This window comes from Rana temporaria, chromosome 8, assembly GCF_905171775.1.
Source record: "Rana temporaria chromosome 8, aRanTem1.1, whole genome shotgun sequence".
Classification (NCBI taxonomy): domain Eukaryota; kingdom Metazoa; phylum Chordata; class Amphibia; order Anura; family Ranidae; genus Rana; species Rana temporaria.
In genome coordinates, this window is record NC_053496.1 from 179,959,181 (window position 1) to 179,980,015 (window position 20,835).

At 45.4% G+C, this 20,835-nt stretch overlaps 2 protein-coding genes and 1 long non-coding RNA gene across 4 annotated transcripts; all 3 read right to left on the minus strand.

The window, feature by feature from the left end:
* Positions 1–3,741: 3,741 nt before the first annotated feature.
* On the minus strand, positions 3,742–4,506 carry LOC120910552 (gastrula zinc finger protein XlCGF17.1-like). The gene has a single exon (XM_040322307.1). It carries the CDS (start codon positions 4,504–4,506, stop codon positions 3,742–3,744), a length of 765 nt encoding a protein of 254 aa, XP_040178241.1.
* Positions 4,507–6,113: 1,607 nt separating this feature from the next.
* LOC120910235 lies at positions 6,114–7,944 on the minus strand. Of its 2 annotated transcripts, none has more exons than XR_005741438.1 (3): positions 7,904–7,944; positions 6,747–6,859; positions 6,114–6,253 (listed from the first exon to the last, which is right to left on the minus strand). It is a non-coding gene; the product is annotated as an uncharacterized LOC120910235 (long non-coding RNA). The 2 variants fall into 2 exon arrangements; XR_005741439.1 differs by lacking the exon at positions 7,904–7,944 and adding an exon at positions 6,997–7,359.
* Positions 7,945–10,805: 2,861 nt separating this feature from the next.
* Positions 10,806–14,391, minus strand: LOC120910169 (gastrula zinc finger protein XlCGF7.1-like). The gene is made up of 3 exons (XM_040322051.1): positions 14,358–14,391; positions 14,137–14,278; positions 10,806–12,091 (listed from the first exon to the last, which is right to left on the minus strand). The coding sequence occupies exons 2-3, from the start codon at positions 14,183–14,185 to the stop codon at positions 11,211–11,213; spliced, it is 930 nt and encodes a 309-aa protein (XP_040177985.1). The 5' UTR covers positions 14,186–14,278; positions 14,358–14,391; the 3' UTR covers positions 10,806–11,210.
* Between the last annotated feature and the right edge of the window lie 6,444 nt (positions 14,392–20,835).

A 20,835-nucleotide genomic window follows, 5' to 3' on the forward strand; every position in this document is an offset into this window, starting at 1 on the left:
GAGTTTACTTGTGGCGTCAGAGGGGGGCGGGTCCCAGGAGCGGGAAAACGGCGGCCAATTACAATTCAAACGCAGGGGACGAGAAGGCGGCGGACCGAGAAGAAGACCGCAGAAGACCCAAGATGCGGACGAGGAGGCGGACGGAGAAGACAACGGGCAAGATGCAGGACCAGAAGGCGGAAGGACGGACTGAGAAGATAGAAGAAGACGTCGGGCAAGATGTGGACGAGAAGAAGCAGCGGAAGAACCCCGAAGGAAAGAAGAAAAGAAGACTTTATTAAAAGATTTGTCAAAAACCGGCTACTGTCATTTTTATCACTTTGACATTTTTTTTGGGGTGAAATGGTAGAGGTACAATGTACCCCATTACCATTTCACACAGGGGGGGGGTCAGGATCTGGGGGTCCCCTTTGTTAAAGGGGTCTTCCAGATTCTGATAAACCTCCCGCCCGCATACCCCCACAACCACCGGGCAAGGGTTGTGGGGATGAGACCCTTGTCCCCATCAACATGGGGACATCCTCCCCATGTTGAGGGCATGTGGCCTGGTGCGGTTCAGGAGAGGGGGGGGGCCGCACTCTGTCCCCCCCTCTTTTCTGCGGCCGGCCAGGTCAACGTGCTCGGATAAGGGTCTGGTGTGGATTTTTAGGGGGACTCCACGCCATTTTTTTTTTCAATTTGGGGTGGAGTTCCCCTTAAAATCCACACCAGACCTGAAGGGTCTGGAATGGATATTTGCCGGGAACCGCACGTCTTTTTTTTTTTTGGTTTTTACGGCGGGGTTCCCCTTAATATCCATTCCAGACCTGAAGGGCCTGGTAATTTAATTTGGGGGAACCCCTACACATTTTTTTGTTTGTTTTATGAATGAATCCCTTTAGAATTGTCAGAGCCGACAATTCATTATAGCCGCGTGTGAATTTTTAAATGACTTTTTTCCTTCAGAATGTCACTTTGTGCAGGGGGAGTTCTAAGTGCGGGAAAAATGCGCTATTTCACATGCTGACATTACACCCCCCCTAGGTACGAAATTTAAAGGAATATTTCACTTTTATTGTTTCACTTTAAGAATTATTAATTTCACTGCTCCCGAAAAAACGGCCGTTTTAAAAAATAAAAAAAGCATTGATACATGTTCCCTGGGGCAGGACTGAGGTCCCCAAACACTTTTTAGGACAAAACTTGCAGATTAGCCTTTAAAATGAACACTTTTGATTTCTCCCATAGACTTCTATAGGGAGTTCGGCGCGGCTTTACATATTAGTTTCAATGCGCCGGCTGCTACGCTGGTTCATGCGCCTGATTAAGCCTCCACCCGGAGTACTAATTAATGCATGAACCAGCGCAGCGCACATAGCTTAGTAAATCAGGCCCAAAGACTTTATTGCCAGTTATGTGGTTCATTCCCCTTTAAAACTTTGGGTCTTTGCAATTTAATTTTCATTAATTTTCTTCTTTGTTATCAACTGTTTGTTTAGTTTAACCTACATTAATAGCGCAACATTTCCTTTTTCTTTACTTGTATTTGTGTTTGTATGACACTTTCGTGTTGCAGCTGAGTTAGTTATTTTTTAGGGTTTAAGCGCGGTATTTTTTCTTTTTTGTCACAATAGATAAACAATGATCGTGTGTGGGCAAAAATGACGTTTTAAACCCGCGCATGCTCGGAAGCAAGTTATGAGACGGGAGCTTGAATGGAACAGAGTGCCGTCGTACGCTAGAGCATTTTGAAAAAACGATGGTGTGTGGGCAACGTCGTTTTTTAAAATGAAGTTTTCATGATAAAAAACATTTTTTTTACAAGACAAAAAACGACACTGTGTAGGCGGCCTAAGACTGGGATGCCATTAAAGTTCATGTGTGTGTACAAGTAGGTGTCCCAATACTTTTGGTAATATAGTGTATTTTTAACCACTTCCATACCGGGCACTTATACACCTTCCTGCCCAGACCAATTTTCAGCTTTCAGCGCTGTTGCACTTTGAATGACAATTGCGCGGTCATACTACACTGTACCCAAACTACATTTTTATCATTTTGTTCCCATAAATAGAGCTTTCTTTTGATGGTATTTGATCACCTCTGGGATATTTATTCTCTGCAAAAAAAAAAATGACAGAAAATTTAGAAAAAAAAAGTTATTTTTTTGTTTTAGTTAAAAAACGTTGTAAATAAGTACGTTTTCTCCTTCACTGACGGGCACAGATGGGCACCATGGATGGGCACTGATAAGCGGCATGGATGGGCACTGATAGGCAGCATGGATGGGCACTGATAGGTGGCATGGATGAGCACTGATAGGTGGCATGGATGGGCACTGATAGGCGGCACTAATGTACTGTAGTGTGTTGTACTAATGGATGCCAATCAGTACCAAACAATAATGCCTGCCAATCAGTGATGCCCATTGTGGGCACTGATTGGCATCCATTGTGGGCACTGATTGGCATCCATTATTTCTGATTGTTATTTCTGATGCCCACCTGTGGTGGGCATCCCTAGTGGTCTAGTGGCATCCCTGGTGGTCCAGTGTGGGCATCCTCAAGGGGGGGGGGGCTGCGCTGATAATCGATCAGCGCAAACCCCCCCTGTCAGAGGAGCAGCCAATCGGCTCTCCTCTACTCGCGTCTGACAGACGCGATTGAGGAAAAGCCGATTACCGGCTTTTCCTGTTTACATCGTGATCAGCCGGGATTGGACACGGCTCATCACGTGGTGAAAAGTCTCCGTCGGATCGGTGTTGTGGGGTGTCAGACTGACTCCCTGCAACAACGATCGCCGCGATGCGCGCCCCCTGGGGCGCGCAGCGGCTCAATATCCTGAGGACGTCATATGACGTCCAGTCAGGATATTGAAACCACTTTGCCGCCGTCCTTTTGTTATAGGCCGGGCGGCAAGTGGTTAAAAGGTGCTATTGACATCAAATTTTCCCCCACGTCGATAACAACCCCATGCAATCCATACATACAGAGACACCAAAACAAGTTCAGAAATGAAGTTCTGTGTAATAAAATGGAAGGACACACAGAAAAATTATTGAACGCGCTAACTGAAATTTATTTAAAACTTGGTACAAAATCCCTTCTTGGCTTCAAGACGCCTCCTGAGGAAGGCTCCGGATGAAACGCGTTGGCACTTTAGATGTCGTACTGTTGTTATTGCTCAATAAAAAGATTTAAGAAGAATCAATCGAGCTGCGTGGCTCAGGTGTGATTTTGGCCCATTCTTCCACACAAACGGTCTTCAAATCTTGAAGGTTCCGTGGACCTCTTCTATGAACTCCGATCTTTAGTTCTTTCCACAGATTTTCTATTGGATTCAAGTCAGGTGATTGGCTGGGGCCATTCTTTATTTTCTTTCTTTGAAACCAATGGAGAGTTTCCTTGGCTTTGTGTTTGGGATCATTGCCTTGCTGAGATGTCCACCCTCGTTTCATCTTCATCACCCTGGTAGATGGTGGCAGATTTCGATCAAGAACGTCTTGGTCCACTTTTCCATTCTTCAATGATATAAAGTTTGCCTGAAAAAAAGCCCCGCCCACACCATGATGGTCCCACCTCCAAACCTCACTGTTGGTATGGAGGTTTTTTTTTCGGGGAAGGCAGTACTTCTTCAAGAGATCTTTTATATTTTATATATATATATATATGTATAAATAAAAAAAAACAGAGTTTTATATTATTTTGTTTTTAGGGGAGAAAGCGGGTCCCGGTGTAATTTACATCCATTTGAATTGGGGACTCAACACGAAAAAGGACTTTCTCTCGGGTGGCTTCTCTGGTGGGTGAGAAGGTCTCCTTTCCGAGTGAAACTTTTCCCGCACTCCGTACATGAAAAAGGACAGTCACCCATATGTCGTCTTTGGTGGGTAAGAAAGTCCGCTTTCCGCATGAGACATTTCCCGCACTCTGAACACAGAAAAGGACCCTTGCCCTTGTGACTCCTCTGATGTCTGAGGAGGTCCGCTTTGTGTATGAAACATTTCCCGCACTCTGAACATGAAAAAGGACGCTCGCCGCTGTGGCTTTTCTGGTGTCTAAGAAGATCTCCCTTCTGGATGAAACACTTCCCGCACTCTGAACATATAAAAGGGCGGTCACCTACGTGGCTTTTCTGGTGCGTGAGAAGGCTTCCTTTCTGAGTGAAACATTTCCCACACTCCGTACAGGAATAAGGGCGCTCGCCCGTGTGGATTCTCTTGTGTCTGAGAAGGTCCGTTTTTTGGATGAAACATTTCCCGCACTCGGAACACGGAAAAGGGCGCTCGCCCGTGTGGCTTTTTTGGTGCCTAAGGAGGTCTCCTTTCTGGATAAAACATTTTCCGCACTCCAAGCACGCAAAAGGACGCTCGCCGATGTGGCTTTTCAGGTGTGTGAGAAGGTGTCCTTTCCAAGGGAAGCTTTTCCCGCACTCTGAACACGGAAACGGACGATCGCTTCTGCGAGGCCCCTGATTTGGTGAAATTATTTTTTCCGTTTGGAAATCTTTAAGGCCTTCAGGACTCATCAATATTTTATCATCTTCTCTGTGATGTGGAATTCCGGGAAGAGGCTTTTCTTCTGCAATGCCGCCCTCTCCTGTATTGTAATCGGACGATAAAATCTGGTGTCCCTCCGAGGAGATCCCGACATCACATTTATCTGCTGGAAAAAAAATCAATCAATGATAAAAACACCATCTGTCTTCATGTCTTACAGTCAGGAGGAATCGTATGTGTTGGGCAAACAGTCCTCCTGCCTCTAGGTGGCGCAGGTAAGTGGTTATTAACCTTTTATTCCATCAAGGCACTCAATAGAATTGCGCACATTCCCGGGGAACACCAGTCTGGGGGCTCCAACAAAACTCCACCCATCCAAATCCCCCCTCCTAGTACAACCCCCCCATGCCTCCTCTTACCACAAAATCCCTTCCCACCACAACCCCCGCCCCAAATCCCTCCTTCTAGAACCCCCAATCCCCCCTCCTAACACAAACCTAACAATCCCTCCCCCCTACTACAAACACCTCCTCCCCGATCCCCCCTCATAGCACAACCCCCAAACCCCCCTCCCAGCAAAACCCCTCCAAATCCCTCCTAGCACCCCCCCCCAAACCCCCCTCCTAGCACAACCCCCCCTAATCCCTCCTCCTAGTACAACCCTGGCAATCCCTCCTACAACAAAGCTCCCCCATTCCCCCCTCTCCTAGCACAACCCCATCCCCCCCAAATCCTTCTCCTAGCACAACCCTCCCAATCTCTCCTCCTACCACAAACCCATCCCCCCCAAATCCTCCTCCCAGCACAACCCCCCAATCCCTCCTACCACAAATCCCTCCTAGAACCCCCCCCCCCCCCAATTCCTCCTCCTAGTACATCCCCCCAAAAAAAACTCCTAGCACAACACCCATCCAATTCTTCCTCCTACCACAACCCCCCCCTCCAATCCCTCTTATAGCACAACCCCCTCCCCCAAATCCCCCCTCCTAACACCCCCCAAAACCCCCTTCCATGCACACCCCCCTCCAGTGCTTACAGAGGTTCATCAATGGACATAGACAACGTTTGTAAGCTGGAGAAAGCACTATTTTACGTAATCTGATGTCCTGCTGGAGGGTTTGGCTACTGAGGAACAATCCCATCACCATCACCCTTCTCAGTGCCAACAGGGCATGCAACCTCAATGCAACAGATTACAGGGGTCTTCTGCTTGTACGTGACATGGTGCTGGGACTGGCTTCTAAACCCCAAAAGAAGCAAGGAAAAGCTGATGGAAGAGACCACAGGAATGCAGAAGGAAAGGAGGAGAACACAACAGAAACACGAGGGGAAGAGACGTTGGCTTTGAGGGTCAGCACATCCAAGGGAGCTTCCCCTTCAAAATATAATGGACACCTCTACTTTTATCATTCATAATCCAGTCTCCTCTTACCCGGTGATGTGAAGGGCGGCTGATTCTCCATCATGACGTCCTTGTAGAGATCCTTGTGTCCTTCTAAATACTCCCACTCCTCCATGGAGAAATAGACAGTGACATCCTGACACCTTATAGGAACCTGACACACACAATGATACAGTCACCATCCAGACACATCCCTTGCCTGTTACTGGATAATGTCCCAGAATTCCCCTCACCTCTCCTGTCAGCAGCTCCATCATCTTCTTGGTGACTTCTAGAATCTTCTGCTTCTTGTTGGTCTCTAGTATCGGGGATGATGGTGGAGAGGACCCATGAGGACAATTACTAAAAGGTGTCCCTTTTACAACTTTGTAATCCTAGTAAAAACATACACAGCAATTGTCACCATGTACATTCCCAGAATCCTCCTCACCTCTCCGGTCAGGTCTGTGTTTTATTAATAGAGATAAGAGTGATGTCATGTGACCTCCCAGAACCCTCCTCACCTCTCTGGTCAGGTCTGTGTTTTATTAATAGAGATAAGAGTGATGTCATGTGACCTCCCAGAACCCTCCTCACCTCTCCAGTCAGGTCTGTTTTATTAATAGAGATAAGAGTGATGTCATGTGACCTCCCAGAATCCTCCTCACCTCTCCGGTCAGGTCTGTGTTTTATTAATAGAGATGAGAGTGATGTCATGTGACCTCCCAGAATCCTCCCCACCTCTCCGATCAGGTCTGTGTTTTATTAATAGAGATAAGAGTGATGTCATGTGACCTCCCAGAATCCTCCTCACCCTCTCCGGTCAGGTCTGTGTTTTATTAATAGAGATAAGAGTGATGTCATGTGACCTCCCAGAATCCTCCTCACCTCTCCGGTCAGCAGGTAGATGATCTCCAGGGTGAGGTCTAACATCCTCCCAGTCAGGTGACTCCCCTGGCTGTCCATTCCCATGGATGTGGTCATGTTTAGGACTTTCCTTTCTGTAGATAAATATCAAATGAGTATTATAGAAGATCAATCATCAGAAGAACAAAAAACTGTTACTTCCCCCGGGGGTCCCTGTGACCACAGTACTTGTAAAAATTAAGGTAATAGATGGGAAAAAAAGAATAGTCACCTGTCTATTCTGTCGTTGCTGGCTATTGCTCCACTGCCCCCCTAGAGGCTAAAAAAAATGGGTGTATGATGGGGGAGAAGCTACAGCCAGCAACAAGCCTCATCTTATCTCCATTCTGTAGCTCTATGTGTCCTCATCTCTCCTGTTCAGGGTTCACAGAGTCTGGAGCTGCAGCCTGCTATTCAGGGAACAGCGAGAGAGTGGAAACTGTCAGCTTGTGTGGCCAATGATTGCAGCTGGAGAAAAGGGGGCTTCATTCACAAGAACACAAGCTGACAACAACACACACTGGATACTACACTCATCTGAGACAGCCTAGGTCACAGTGATGGCGAACCTAGGCACCCCAGATGTTTTGGAACTACATTTCCCATGATGCTCATGCACTCTGCAGTGTAGTGGAGCATGATGGGAAATGTAGTTCCAAAACATCTGGGGTGCCAAGGTTTGCCATCATGGGCCTAGGATAATACCTGTGTTCACTCTATTATATAAATGTATAATAATAATAGTGTGACTGTGGGAGGACATTAGAGTGTAAGCTCCTCTGGTACAGAGACTGATGTGATTGGCTCAGTGTTCTCTGTACAGCACTACGGTATATGTCAGAGCTATATAAATGTATAATAAAAAATAATAATAATAATAGTGCGAGACTGTGGGGGACGGGACATTAGAGCGTAAGCGCCTCTGGTACAGACTGATGTGACTGGCTCAGTGTTCTCTGTACAACACTGCGGTATATGTCAGAGCTATATAAATGTATAATAATAATACACTGATGTGACTGGCTCGGTCAGAGCTATATAAAGGAGCATCTGCTGGAGATAAAAGACGGAGGAAGAGGACGTACATGACGGGGGGGGGGGGGGTTACTGGGTGTAAATAGAAAATAAGATCCTATTACCTCCTCTGCTGCCAGTTCCAGCAATGTCTCCTCTCTACTTCCTCCCGACTCACCTCTGACCCGGAACTTCCTGTTTATCCTCTGACATCACTTCCTGTCTGTGTATCGCACTCAGTATAACTGAAGTCACCACCAAGCGGAGAATAGAGCAACTGCAGCCTTTACTCCAGAGTTACTTTAGATTAGTGGTTCTCAAACTCAGTCCTCAAGTACAGTGGAACCTTGGATTACGAGCATAATCCGTTCCAGGAAAATGCTCATAATCCAAAGTACTCGCATATCAAAGCAAGTTTCCCCATTGAAGTCAATGAAAACTAAAACAATTTGTTCCGCATTGACTTTAATGGCCTGTGGCCAGAGCCGGGGAGGCGCCGGAGAGCCGAGGGCAGCTTGGCTGACCTTGGCAAACCTCGGAAGGACTTTGTTCCTGAGATTTGCCAAGGTCAGCCGTGCGGTCCTCGGGCCTCTTCGTGCATTTCCGAACGGCGACATTCAGCTCTGCTCGGCTCCGGCGCCCCCCCCACCTCAGGCCAAATGCTGTACTGCACACTGCTTTGGCCTGAATCCTGCTCGTTTTGCGAGACAACACTCACAAACCGAGTTACGATTTTTAAATATATAGTGCTCGTATTGCGAAACGCTCGTTAACCGCGTTACCCGCAATCCGAGGTTCCACTGTACCCCCCAACGGGCCATGTTTTGGGAACTTCCCTTAGATAATACAGCTCTTATCAATATCAGGTCGTTGATATCGATTTAAAGCAGCTGTGCAAAGTAAAGGAAAATCTGAAAACGTGACTCATTGGGGGTACTTGAGGACTGAGGTTGCCATCTCATCCCTTTAAAACAGAACACATATGAATTACACAGGTTCTGAGGCTAATTTAATGCAGATAAGAGACTAGGTGTTTTAATTACCTCCTTAATCAGCCACAGAAGATGTGTAATTAATATGTGTTTGGTTTTAAAGGGATGAGGTGGCAACCCTATTGAGGACTGAAGCCTCGTACCCACATGCCAGAATCTCGTCGTGAAAAAAACGTTGTTTTTCCTGACGAGATTCTTGGCAAGAATCTCTTGTCGCCCGAGTGTACAGACGCTCCTTTCAAAAGAACCGCGGCTCTTTTGGAAGGCAAGAACGCGGTGACGTCACCGCGTACGACGAGCATGCGTTCGTCACCTTCGATGCCGTCGCCTCCATCTTGCTGCACCCTACCTATGCCTAGGAAGCTACCGCGCATGAGTCTAAGTCATTTCGAGCATGTGCAGGTTTCCACGGCGACAGGTAAGTATACACACTCTCGGGTTCCTCGGCAAAACAATGCCGAGAATCACGACGAGAAATCACGACGAGAAAATAGAGAGCAGGTTCTCTATTTTTCTCGTCGAGATTTTAGGCAGTTTTCTTGACGAGAAACCTGAAAGCCTCGTACACACGCTCGGTATACTCGGCAAAAAAGCTGTGCCAGCAGTTTTCTTGCTGGTTCTTGCCGAGTAAACCGAGCGTGTGTACGAGGCTTGAGGTTGAGAACCACTGCTGTAGATCAGTGTTTGGCAACCTTTTTTTTCAGTCAAGGCGCCCTTTAAAATTCTGCACAATCTCGAGGCACCCCATTCTAAAATGTTTCTCTTCTCCCTCAGTTTCTCTCCCTCATTTAAATAACTTGACCTCAGTGCTAGTAGAGAGGGGCAGGTGAGGTTGCAACCAAGGGTGCAACAATGACCCTTGGCCGCCCAGGATCCTGTTTTTGGTTTGCCGGGTTTTCCTTCTGTAGCAAGATCCCGGGGCCCATGAGGCCTAATGGTGACCTCAAGGGTTAGGGAGAGCTGACATCCTTCATTTTAGAGTGGGTTACCAGGCATGGTGGGTGTGATGCAATTAGAATGATGGGCGCCAGTCACTTTTTGAATGCAAAGAGATTTATTGTCTCTTGAACAAGAACTTTGGGAGAGCGGGTTGAGGCCAGAACACCCTTGAGTAGAGTAGACTCCGAGACTTACGGTGGAAGGCCTCCAGCCGGATAACACTTCTGTATAGGTAGGACCGCTGTCTCCTATGGCAACTAGTCTTGCAACATTCACTAACAGTAGTTGTACATAACTCTCGGTAACACAGAACAGTCCCTTTCTTATCTCACAGTATCCCACTGTAGATCTTCAGTCACTGAGCTCCCAGCCTCTCACTAGACTTCCAGATCCCAGTCGTCACCAGATCCCCTGCGCTCTTCCACAGCTGTCCCGCTGTATACTCCTCAAGCGTCACCTCTGTTAACATGCTGAGTCCCTAGCTTGGCACTGGCTGATGTTTTCCAAACTTTTTTATTGTCCCCGGCTGGTGAGAAGACTGCTCAGGTACGTGCTTCAGCTTCCCCTCTACCTCCGACCACAACTGGTTCCCCGTCTGGCTGAACCTTCTCAACTCGATTGGACTTCTATCCTGCAGTCCTAACCCTGACGCTGCTTCTCCTGCTCCTGGATAGGCCTCAGGCAGCCTAGCAGACAAGTGTCCCTGGGATAGGCCTCAGGCTTCCGGCTAAAAGGGTCCAGAGGTGCGGTGCTATGTAATGTAAAGGGGTGCAGGGTGCTGTGTAATGTAAAGGGGTCCAAAGGTGCTGTGTAGTGTAAAGGGGTCCAGAGGTGCAGTGTGCTGTGTAATGTTAAGGGGCCCAGAGGTGCAGGGTGCTGTGTAATGTAAAAGGGTCCAGAGGTGCGGTGCTATGTAATGTAAAGGGGTCCACGGTGCTGTGTAATGTAAAGGGGTCCAAAGGTGCTGTGTAGTGTAAAGGGGTCCAGAGGTGCAGTGTGCTGTGTGATGTTAAGGGGCCCAGAGGTGCAGGGTGCTGTGTAATGTAAAAGGGTCCAGGGGTGCGGTGCTATGTAATGTAAAGGGGTCCAGGGTGCTGTGTAATGTAAAGGGGACCAGAGGTCCCCTTTACATGACCCCTTGACTAAGCCCCCCGGTGGGCGGGGTGGGGTCACATCTAGTCTATGTATATTCTTTTCAATCTCAAGCACTGATGAAAGGGGTGTTTTTCGACCGAAACAAGTTGGATTTTGCCCAGATTCACATGACCCTATGAGGGCGTAACGCGTTGGGGCATGGCCTAACATGTATGCTGAGGCTGCTTCTTATCTTTTGACTGCATGGGTTGGCCGGGTAGAACGGCGATCCCCATACATGCACACAGTGTGTAAAGACTCTGAATGTAAACATGAAGGAGAGGGAGGGCAACTCATTCTGAGTCCGGTGTACAGGGTAAAATCGGGTGGCTTCAAGTTCTGAATTGCGTTGTCACACTCCCGGCTGTCAGTGGACATGGCTTTTTTGATGTGACATTAGGCGTGATCTGAGTGTAAAAGATTTCCCGCACTCCGAACAGGAAAAAGGGCGCTCGCCAGTGTGAAGTTTCTGGTGCGTGCGAAGGTTTCCCTTCTGAGTGAAGCATTTCCCGCAGTCCAAACACAAAAAAGGACGTTCGCCCGTGTGACTTCTCTGGTGTATACGGAGCGCCCTCTTCCAAGTGAAGCATTTCCCGCACTCTAGACAGGGAAAAGAGCTCTCGCCCGTGTGAATCTTCTGATGTGTAATAAGGTCGTGTTTCCGAGTGAAACATTTCTCGCACTCCGAACACGAGAAGGGGCGTTCGCCGGTGTGGCACCTCTGGTGTCTGGAAAGGTCCGCTCGGTGTTTGAAACATTTGTCACACTGTAAACACGAATAAGGACGCTCGTCGGTGTGACTTCTCAGGTGCCGGAGGAGGTGCCCTTTCCAGTTGAAACATTTTCCGCACTCTGAACATTGATACGGGCCGTGTTTGTTCTCCCCCGTGCTTGCTGTTTGATCTTCAGCAAGAGACGACTCTGATCTAAGACCTTCATTCACTCTAGAACACTGGATTGTTGTGTTGTCTTTGTGTGAGGAAGTATCTAAATTACTGGAAGATGATCTCTCGGAATTGGATGGATCCAAGGATCTCTCCGCAACGTGAAGCCTTGGGTGGACTTCATTGGTAACAATATGTGACCGAAAAGAATCATGAGCTCTACAGGAGTCCATTGGTCTATCCACACAGTAAGGTCTTTTCTGAGTATCGATGTTTTCTTCTGGAGAAACATCTACAATGTCGCTGTCTTCCGCAGTACAGTCCAGAGATTGAGGTCTCTCCGCGGAAATCACATTGTGTCCACCTGATGGAAAGAAGAATTTTATACCACTTTAGGACCAGGCCTTCTTCTGAAACTTTTTGTTTACAAGTTAAAATCTGTGGGCCAGATTCACGTAGAATCGCCCTACGTTGCGGCGGCGTAACGTATTACATTTACGTTACACCGCCGCAAGTTTTCGGCGTAAGTGCTTGATTCACAAAGCACTTGCCTGTAAACTTGCGGCGGCGTAGCGTAAATCCGCCCGGCGCAAGCCCGCCTAATTCAAATGGGGCGGGGACCATTTAAATTAGGCACGTTCCCTCGCCGAACGTACTGCGCATGCTCCGTCCCTAAAATTTCCCGACGTGCATTGCGCTAAAGGACGTCATTTGTTTTGACGTTAACGTAAATGGCGTCCAGCGCCATTCACGGACGACTTACGCAAACGACGTGAAATTTCAAATTTTGACGCGGGAACGACGACCATACTTAACATTGGCTAGACCACCTAGAGGGCAGCTTTAGTTTTACGCGGCGTATCTCTACAGAAACAACGTAAATTTACAGCGACGGGCAAAGCGGACGTTCGTGAAACGGGCGTAACTAGTCATTTGCATATTCTACGCCGACCGCAATGGAATCGCCACCTAGCGGCCGGCCTGGAATTGCAGCCTAAGATCCGACGGTGTAAGTCACTTACACCTGTCGGATCTTAGGGCTATCAATGCGTAACCTGATTCTATGAATCAGGCGCATAGATACGACAATCGTATCTCAGGGATACGACGGCGTATCAGGAGATACGCCGTCATATCTCTTTTGTGAATCTGGCCCTGTATTATTTGCTAGAAAATTACTTAGAACCCCCAAACATTATATAATTATTTTTTTGAAGAGACCTTAAACATAATATATATATTTTCTTTAGCAGGGACCCTAGAGAATAAAATGGCGGTCGTTGCAATACTTTATGTCACACCTTGCGCAATGGTCATACAAGCGCACTTTCTTTTGGAAAAAAAAAAGTTTTTTTAATGAAGAAATAAAAAACAGTAAAGTTATCCCAATTTTTTTTTCTTTTTATAAATTTCGAACAAATTTTCTTTTCAAAATCAGAAAGTTTTTTTTCGGTGATCCGATGATGCTACCATTGATTTCTCGAAATTCGGCCGACCAAGCCTTCATGTAGCTACAGAAAAGAATTTATGTGTGACCTCATATGTTTTTCTAACTGTAGGGGGCGGGGCTGGACGTGTGACGTCATTGATCGTGTTTCCCTATATTAGGGATCACACGATCAATGAAGCTGCCACTGTGAAGAACGGGGAAGCTATGTTTACACACACCTCTCCCCGAGCTCCGGCGACGATCGGGTCCGCGGGTCCCGCGGCCACGGAGCTTCGGACCGGGTCACGCGCCCGCGACCCACGGCTGGGCACTCAAAGAGGACGTACAGGTACGTGCTTGTGCCCAGCCGTGCCATTCTTCCGACGTATATCTGCAGGAGGCGGTCCATAAGTGGCTAAATTGCCCCCGTCCCCTCATGCTGCATACATAGGTCACGCCCTCATATATAATTGTTGTTCAAACCACACATGGGAGGTATTGCGGTGAACGCTATAGCGAGACCTTCTCTGTAACTCTAAACTGGTAACCTGTAAAAAATGTTAAAGCGTCGCATATGGAGATTTTTAAGTATCCTAGTTTTGGCGCCATTCCACAAGCGTGCGCAATTTTAAAGTGTGACATGTTAGGTATCAATTTACTTGCCGTAACATTATCTTTTATATTTTACCAAAAAATTGGGCTATATAAAAAAACAAAGTGTATTATTATTATTATCATACACGATTTATATAGCGCCAACAGTTTACGCAGCGCTTTACAATGTATAGGGGGGACAACACAATTGCAGTACAGTTCAATACAAAAGGTACAGGAAGGCCCGGCTCGTAGAGTTTACATTCTAAAGGGAAGGGAGGGGGTGGTGGTACAAAAGGTAATAGCAGTGTACATCTCTAATAGAAAAATAAAACAGTAATAAATGGAAGCCTACAGTAATACCTCTCCGTGTAGTTATTACATACCTGTGCCAATGGCTACAGAAGATTCCTCCTCTTTAACTCTCACCACCATTCTAAATTCCTCTGTAGACCGAGGACCACCTTTTACCGATCCCGCATCTTCTTCCCCTTTAATCTCAACTTTCAAATCGATGAGCTTTTCTCCCTTCAAGCACAGAATGATAAAAGTAACATCTCGAAAATATGAGTACTAATACCCTACAAATACTTAAATATTTCTTTACCTGATGATGGTGAGGGATGGTGTGACCTTCCTGTGTGGAATCCCGGGAATACAGAGAACGGGGACATCTCTCTGGTGGGTTCCCATTACTGGATCCATCTGTAGGAAACACACACACTGACTGAATACATTGTTTCTATGTGTTTATCAGATGATGGAGGATCTAGGTGGAGCCTCTGTACTGCTCTCTCCTTTACAATAATGTGCACCACCCTACAGTTTGGGCCCCACTGTTAGCTGGCAATACAGAAGACAGGGACATCTCTCTGGTGGGTTCCCATTACTGGATCCATCTGTAGGAAACACACACACTGACTGAATACATTGTTTCTATGTGTTTATCGGATGATGGGGGATCCATCTGTACGAAATGGAGGATTAATAATGTTTCTGTGCTGTCTGTTGTGTAAATTTCTATCGTTCCTATTATCTGTGTTTACTTGCTAAGAAATGTTTAGGCTAAATAGATCAGTATGGCTGAATTGTTATGGGAACACTTTCACTTATACCTTTCTAATCGAAAATATTGTGAGATTGCACTTCATTTGGAGGTAAGCATATTTTCTAGAATTGTTTTTCTATTTTTTCTGTAACCAAACCCAAAAATGTATTGTAATCCATCCTACTTTCATATTGCATAAAACAAAGGGCAATCGCCCATATTAAACAAGTATATTTTGATCTCATCTTGTAAGCGGGTCAATCTGTACTTCCGGGATCCCGGTGGGGGCCATCCAGTGGTCCGGTTCAAGTCCAACAGCTCACACACACACTGACTGAATACATTGTTTCTATGTGTTTATCAGATGATGGGGGATCTAGGTGAAGCCTCTGTACTGCTCTCTCCTTTACAATAATGTGCACCACCCTACAGTTTGGGCCCCACTGTTAGCTGAGAATACAGAGGACGGGGACATCTCTCTGGTGGGTTCTCATTACTGGATCCATCTGTAGGAAACACACACACTGACTGAATACATTGTTTCTATGTGTTTATCAGATGATGGGGGATCTGGGTGGAGCCTCCGTACTGCTCTCTCCTTTACAATAAAGTCTCCTCTTACCCGGTGATGTGAGGGGCGGCTGATTCTCCATCATGACGTCCTTGTAGAGATCCTTGTGTCCTTCTAAATACTCCCACTCCTCCATGGAGAAATAGACAGTGACATCCTGACACCTTATAGGAACCTGACACACACAATGATACAGTCACCATCCAGACACATCCCTTGTCTGTTACTGGATAATGTCCCAGAATTCCCAGAATCCTCCTCACCTCTCCTGTCAGCAGATCAATGATTTTGTTGGCGACTTCTAGAATCTTCTTCTCGTTTCTCTCAGGTGTTGGAGAGAGAGGTGGAGAGGAACCATGAAGGCAGCTACTGGAAGTCAGTGTCTCATTAGATGTCTTTTTGACAACTTGGTAATCCTATTAAAAACGTTCACATCTATCAGTATCTACAGAATCCTCCTCACCTCTCCGGTCAGGTCTGTGTTTTATTAATAGAGATAAGAGTGATGTCATGTGACCTCCCAGAATCCTCCTCACCTCTCCGGTCTGGTCTGTGTTTTATTAATAGAGATAAGAGTGATGTCATGTGACCTCCCAGAATCCTCCTCACATCTCCGGTCAGGTCTGTGTTTTATTAATATAGATAAGAGTGATGTCATGTGACCTCCCAGAATCCTCCTCACCTCTCTCCGGTCAGGTCTGTGTTTTATTAATAGAGATAAGAGTGATGTCATGTGACCTCCCAGAATCCTCCTCACCTCTCCGGTCAGCAGGTAGATCATCTCCAGGGTGAAGCCTAATATCTTCTCAGTCATATGACTTTGGTGCTTGTCCATTCTTCTTCATGTGGTCATGTGAGCTAACCACGAAGTTCCTCTCTATAGATAGAAATTATTGTTATGCTCAGTTTTGGCAAAAGGTGGATATATTGTTCAGTGGGTAAAGTTATCTGACGCAGAGAATGCTGTGACCTTCTCAGTGATCTCTGTACAGCACTGCGGGGTAGGTCAGAGCTATATAAATGTATAATATTAGCGTGTGACTGTGGGGGGGGGGGCATTAGAATGTAAGCCCCCTTGTCCAAGGACTGATGTGACTGGCTCAGTGGTCTCTGTACAGCAGTCCAGAATGTCAGAGTTATATAAACTTATAATATCTAGCTATATTACCTGCAAATATCTTATAAAAAGGCTAAAGTCCAACTTTCTGGCCTGTATTTAGGGTGTAACATGAAACATGCATTTGCAAAATGTTTTTTTTTATTTATTTGGTTTGGCTGTGTAGCCTCCAGCTCCATAACTGAAGGTTTGCACCTCCCCAGCTCCTTAAATTAAGGTTTATCCCCCCTCAAACTCTAAAAGTGAAGGTCCATATCTCTTTCAGCTCCATAACTGAAGCTCCGTACCTCCTACAGCTCTATCATTTAAGGTCTGTACCTTCCCCAGCTCCATACCTCCTCCAGCTACATAGCTGAAGGTCTGTACTTCCTGCAGCACTAAAAGTAATGGTCCGTATCTCCTTCAGCTCCATAACTTAAGGTCTGTACTTTCCCCTAGACATGTGCAGAATGAAAACATTTGTTTTGTTTTGTTATTTACATAAATTTGTTTAGTTTTTTTAGAATTGTAATTTTGAATGAAATCAACCGCACATGTCTACTTTCCCCAGCTAAATAACTAACGGTCTGTACCTCCTCCAGCTCTATAACTGAAGGTCTGTACCTCCTCCAGCTCTATAACTGAAGGTCCATGCCTCCTCTAACTCTATAACTGAAGGTCCATGCCTCCTCTAGCTCCATAACTGAAGGTCCGCACCTCCTCCAGCTCTATAACTGAAGGTCCATGCCTATTCTAGCTCTATAACTGAAGGTCCATGCCTTCTTCTGCTCTATAACTGAAGGTCTGCACCTCCTTCAGCCCTATAATTGAAGGTCTGTATCTCCACCATCTCTATAACTGAAGGTCTGGATCTCCTCTAGCTCTATAACTGAAGGTCCATGACTTCTTCTGCTCTATAACTGAAAGTCTGCACCTCCTTCAGCTCTATAACTGAAGGTCTGGATCTCCTTCGGCTATATAACTGAAGGTCTGTACCTCCTCCATCTCCATAACTGAAGGTCCGCACCTCCTCCATCTCCATAACTGAAGGTCTGTACCTCCTCCATCTCTATAACTGAAGGTCTGTACCTCCTCCATCCCTATAACTGAAGGTCTGTATCGCCTCCATCTCTATAACTGAAGGTCTGGATCTCCTTCCTTCAGCTCTATAACTGAAGGTCCATACCTTCTTCTGCTCTATAGCTGAAGTTTCGCACCTCCTTCAGCTCTATAACTGAAGGTCTGTACCTCTTTCAGCTCTATAACTGAAGGTCCGTACCTCCTCCATCTCTATAACTGAAGGTCTGTATCTCCTTCAGCTCTATAATTGAAGGTCCATACTACTAAAACCAAAGGGCAGACCTTTGGCAGGAGGAATAGTCTGCATTAACTTGTGATCCACTAATCAAGATTACAATGCTTTACAGGCTCCAATGCAAAAAAGCAATGAATGCAAATAGTTTTTTCATATCAGTACATTTATTCATTTTTTTTGCAAAATGTGGAATTTGGCTTTAATTAAACATATATTGCAAATCTATACATTATATATATATATATTACATATAATAATGTTAGTGCATGGCTGTGGTGGAGACACTAGAGTGTAAGCTCCTACAGTCCAAAGGCTGATATGACTTGCATAGAATTCTCTGTACAGCACTGTGGCATATGTTAGAGCTACATAATGTAATAATAGAAAATTATGTATTATTATACTATATGTGTGTATCATCATCTGCTGAAGATAAAATAAATTAGTGGCTACGGAGGAAGAGGATGGACATGACGCGGTTTGCTGGGTGTAAATACAAAATAATATCTTATTACCTCCTCTGCTGCCAGTTCCAGCAATGTCTCCTCTCTACTTCCTCCCAACTCACCTCTGACCCGGAACTTCCTGTTTCTACTGACACCACTTCCTGTCTGTGCATCGCACTTGGTAAAAGTTAGTTCACTAGTGGAGAATAGAGAAACTGCAGCTTTTATTCCAAAGTTGTGTAGTTTTCCGAGGTTTGTGTCGTAAGTCGTCATCATCATACTGAGGATCACCATCACATTACTGCCAAGGATACATCTGTTATTAAATGAAGTGAAGTCTTTGTCTCAGTTTCTGCCATAGAGCTAATAAGAGACTGGTGCCATCTCTACAGACGCGCAACATCCATTTTTATGTTTCATGGCGAAACCTTTCGACCAATACCAGATGCTGGAGCTGGCTGAAACACATGTACAAAGATTCCAATAGCTGGAGATTGAAATAATACTATACAGATACTATCTTATAGAAAACTAAGAGTGTTAACTATCTGGGTCTTCTTCAAGCCTTCTACCAGCTAGAAGATAGTCCTCTCCCAGTACAGGCTAGGACTGCTGGTACATGTAGTTTCATACAGTAGCTTTAACTTGCAAGGATCTGCCGTAACCTGTTATCCCACAAGACTTGTGTTCAAGACTAGTGTCTCTGCCTTTCTTCGAAGAATTCAAATTAACCCCAATATTTTGAGGATCCTAGAGTCGCAGACTTTCTGAGAGGGTTCCATCTGATGCCAATATTTCAAGAATCCTAGTGTCGCAGACTTTCTGAGAAGATTCCAAATGACCCCAATATTTCGAGAATCCTAGTGTCCCAGACTTTCTAAGAAGATTCCAAATTACCCCAATATTTTAAAAATCCTCCTGTCTGACTTTTTGAGAAGATTCCAAATGACCCCACTATTTCGAGGATTCTAGCGTCCCTGACTTTCTGGGAAGATTCCAAATGACCACAGTATTTCGAGAAATCTAGTGTCCCAGGCTTTCTGAAAAGATTCCAAATAACCCCAATATTTTAGAGATCCTTGCATCCAGACTTTCTGAGAAAAATCAAAACAATCATAATATTTTGGGAATCCTAGTGTCCCAGACATTTTTAGAAGATTTCACATGACCCCAATGATTTGAGGGTCCTAGTGTCCCTGACTTTCTGATAAGATTTCAAATGACCCCAATATTTTGAGGATCCTAGTGTTCCAGACCTTCTCAGAAGATTCCAATTGACCCCAAGATTTTGTGGATCCTAGTGTCCCTGACTCTCTGAGAAGATTCCAAATGGCCCCAATATTTCAAGGATCCTAGTGTCCCAGACTCTCTGAGAAGATTCCAAATGGCCCCAATATTTCAAGGATCCTAGTGTCCCAGACTCTCTGAGAAGATTCCAAATGGACCCAATATTTCAAGGATCCAAGTGTCCCTGACTTTCTGAGAAGATTCCAAATAACCCCAAAATTTTGAGGATTCTACTTTTCCTGACTTTCTGGGAAGATTCCAAATGACGCCAGGATTTCAAGGATCCTAGTGTCCCTGACTTTCTGAGAAGATTCCAAATAACCCCAACATTTTGAGGATTCTAGTGTTCCTGACTTTCTGGGAAGATTCCAAATGACCCCATGATTTCAAGTATCCTAGTGTCCCTGACTTTCTTCGAAGATTCCAAATGACCCAAATATTTTGAGGATCCTTGCATCCCTGACTTTTTTGAGAAGATTTCAAATGACCTCAATAAATCGAGGATGCTAGAGTCCCTGACTTTCTGATAGGATTCCAAATGACCCCAATATTTTGAGAAATCTAGTGTTCCAGACCTTCTGAGTAGATTCCAAATGACCCTAAGATTTTGTGGATCCTTGTGTCCCTCTAACTCTCTGAGAAGATTCCAAATGACCCCAATAATTTCAAGGATCCTAGTGTCCCTGACTTTCTGAGAAGATTCTAAATAACCCCAAGATTTTGAGGATTCTAGTGTTCCTGACTTTCTTCGAAGATTCCAAATGACCCAAATATTTTGAGGATCCTTGTATCCCTGACTTTTTTGAGAAGATTTCAAATGACCTCAATAAATCGAGGATGCTAGAGTCCCTGACTTTCTGATAATATTCCAAATGACCCCAATATTTTGAGAAATCTAGTGTTCCAGACCTTCTGAGTAGATTCCAAATGACCCTAAGATTTTGTGGATCCTTGTGTCCCTGACTTTCTGATAAGATTCCAAATTACCCCAATATTTTGAGAAATCTAGTGTCCCAGACTTTGAGAAGATTCCAAATTACCCCAATGTTTCAAGGATCCTAGTTTCCCTTACTTTCTGAGAAGATTCCAAATTACCCCAATATTTTGAGGATACTAGTGTCCCAGACCTTCTGAGAAGATTCCAAATGACCCCAATATTTCAAGGACCCTAGTGACCCTGAAAAGATTCTGAGTTTCCTATATTCTGAGTAACCTTGAGATTCCTAGTGTTTCTTTGGCCACCTGTTAAAAACGCTTTAGTGTGAAAGGGGTCTTAAACGTAATACTTGTCAGGGCTGGGCTCAGCCCTTCCTTCTCTGAGC

Excerpts from the sequence above, each read along its gene's own strand:
- LOC120910169 (XM_040322051.1), bottom strand. The coding sequence starts at position 14,185 with ATGGTGGTGAGAGTTAAAGAGGAGGAATCTTCTGTAGCCATTGGCACA. Across the intron at positions 12,092-14,136 it reads TTCTGTAGCCATTGGCACAG|GTGGACACAATGTGATTTCC; the intron begins GTATGTAATAAC and ends TCTTTCCATCAG.
- LOC120910552 (XM_040322307.1), bottom strand. The coding sequence starts at position 4,506 with ATGAGTCCTGAAGGCCTTAAAGATTTCCAAACGGAAAAAATAATTTCA.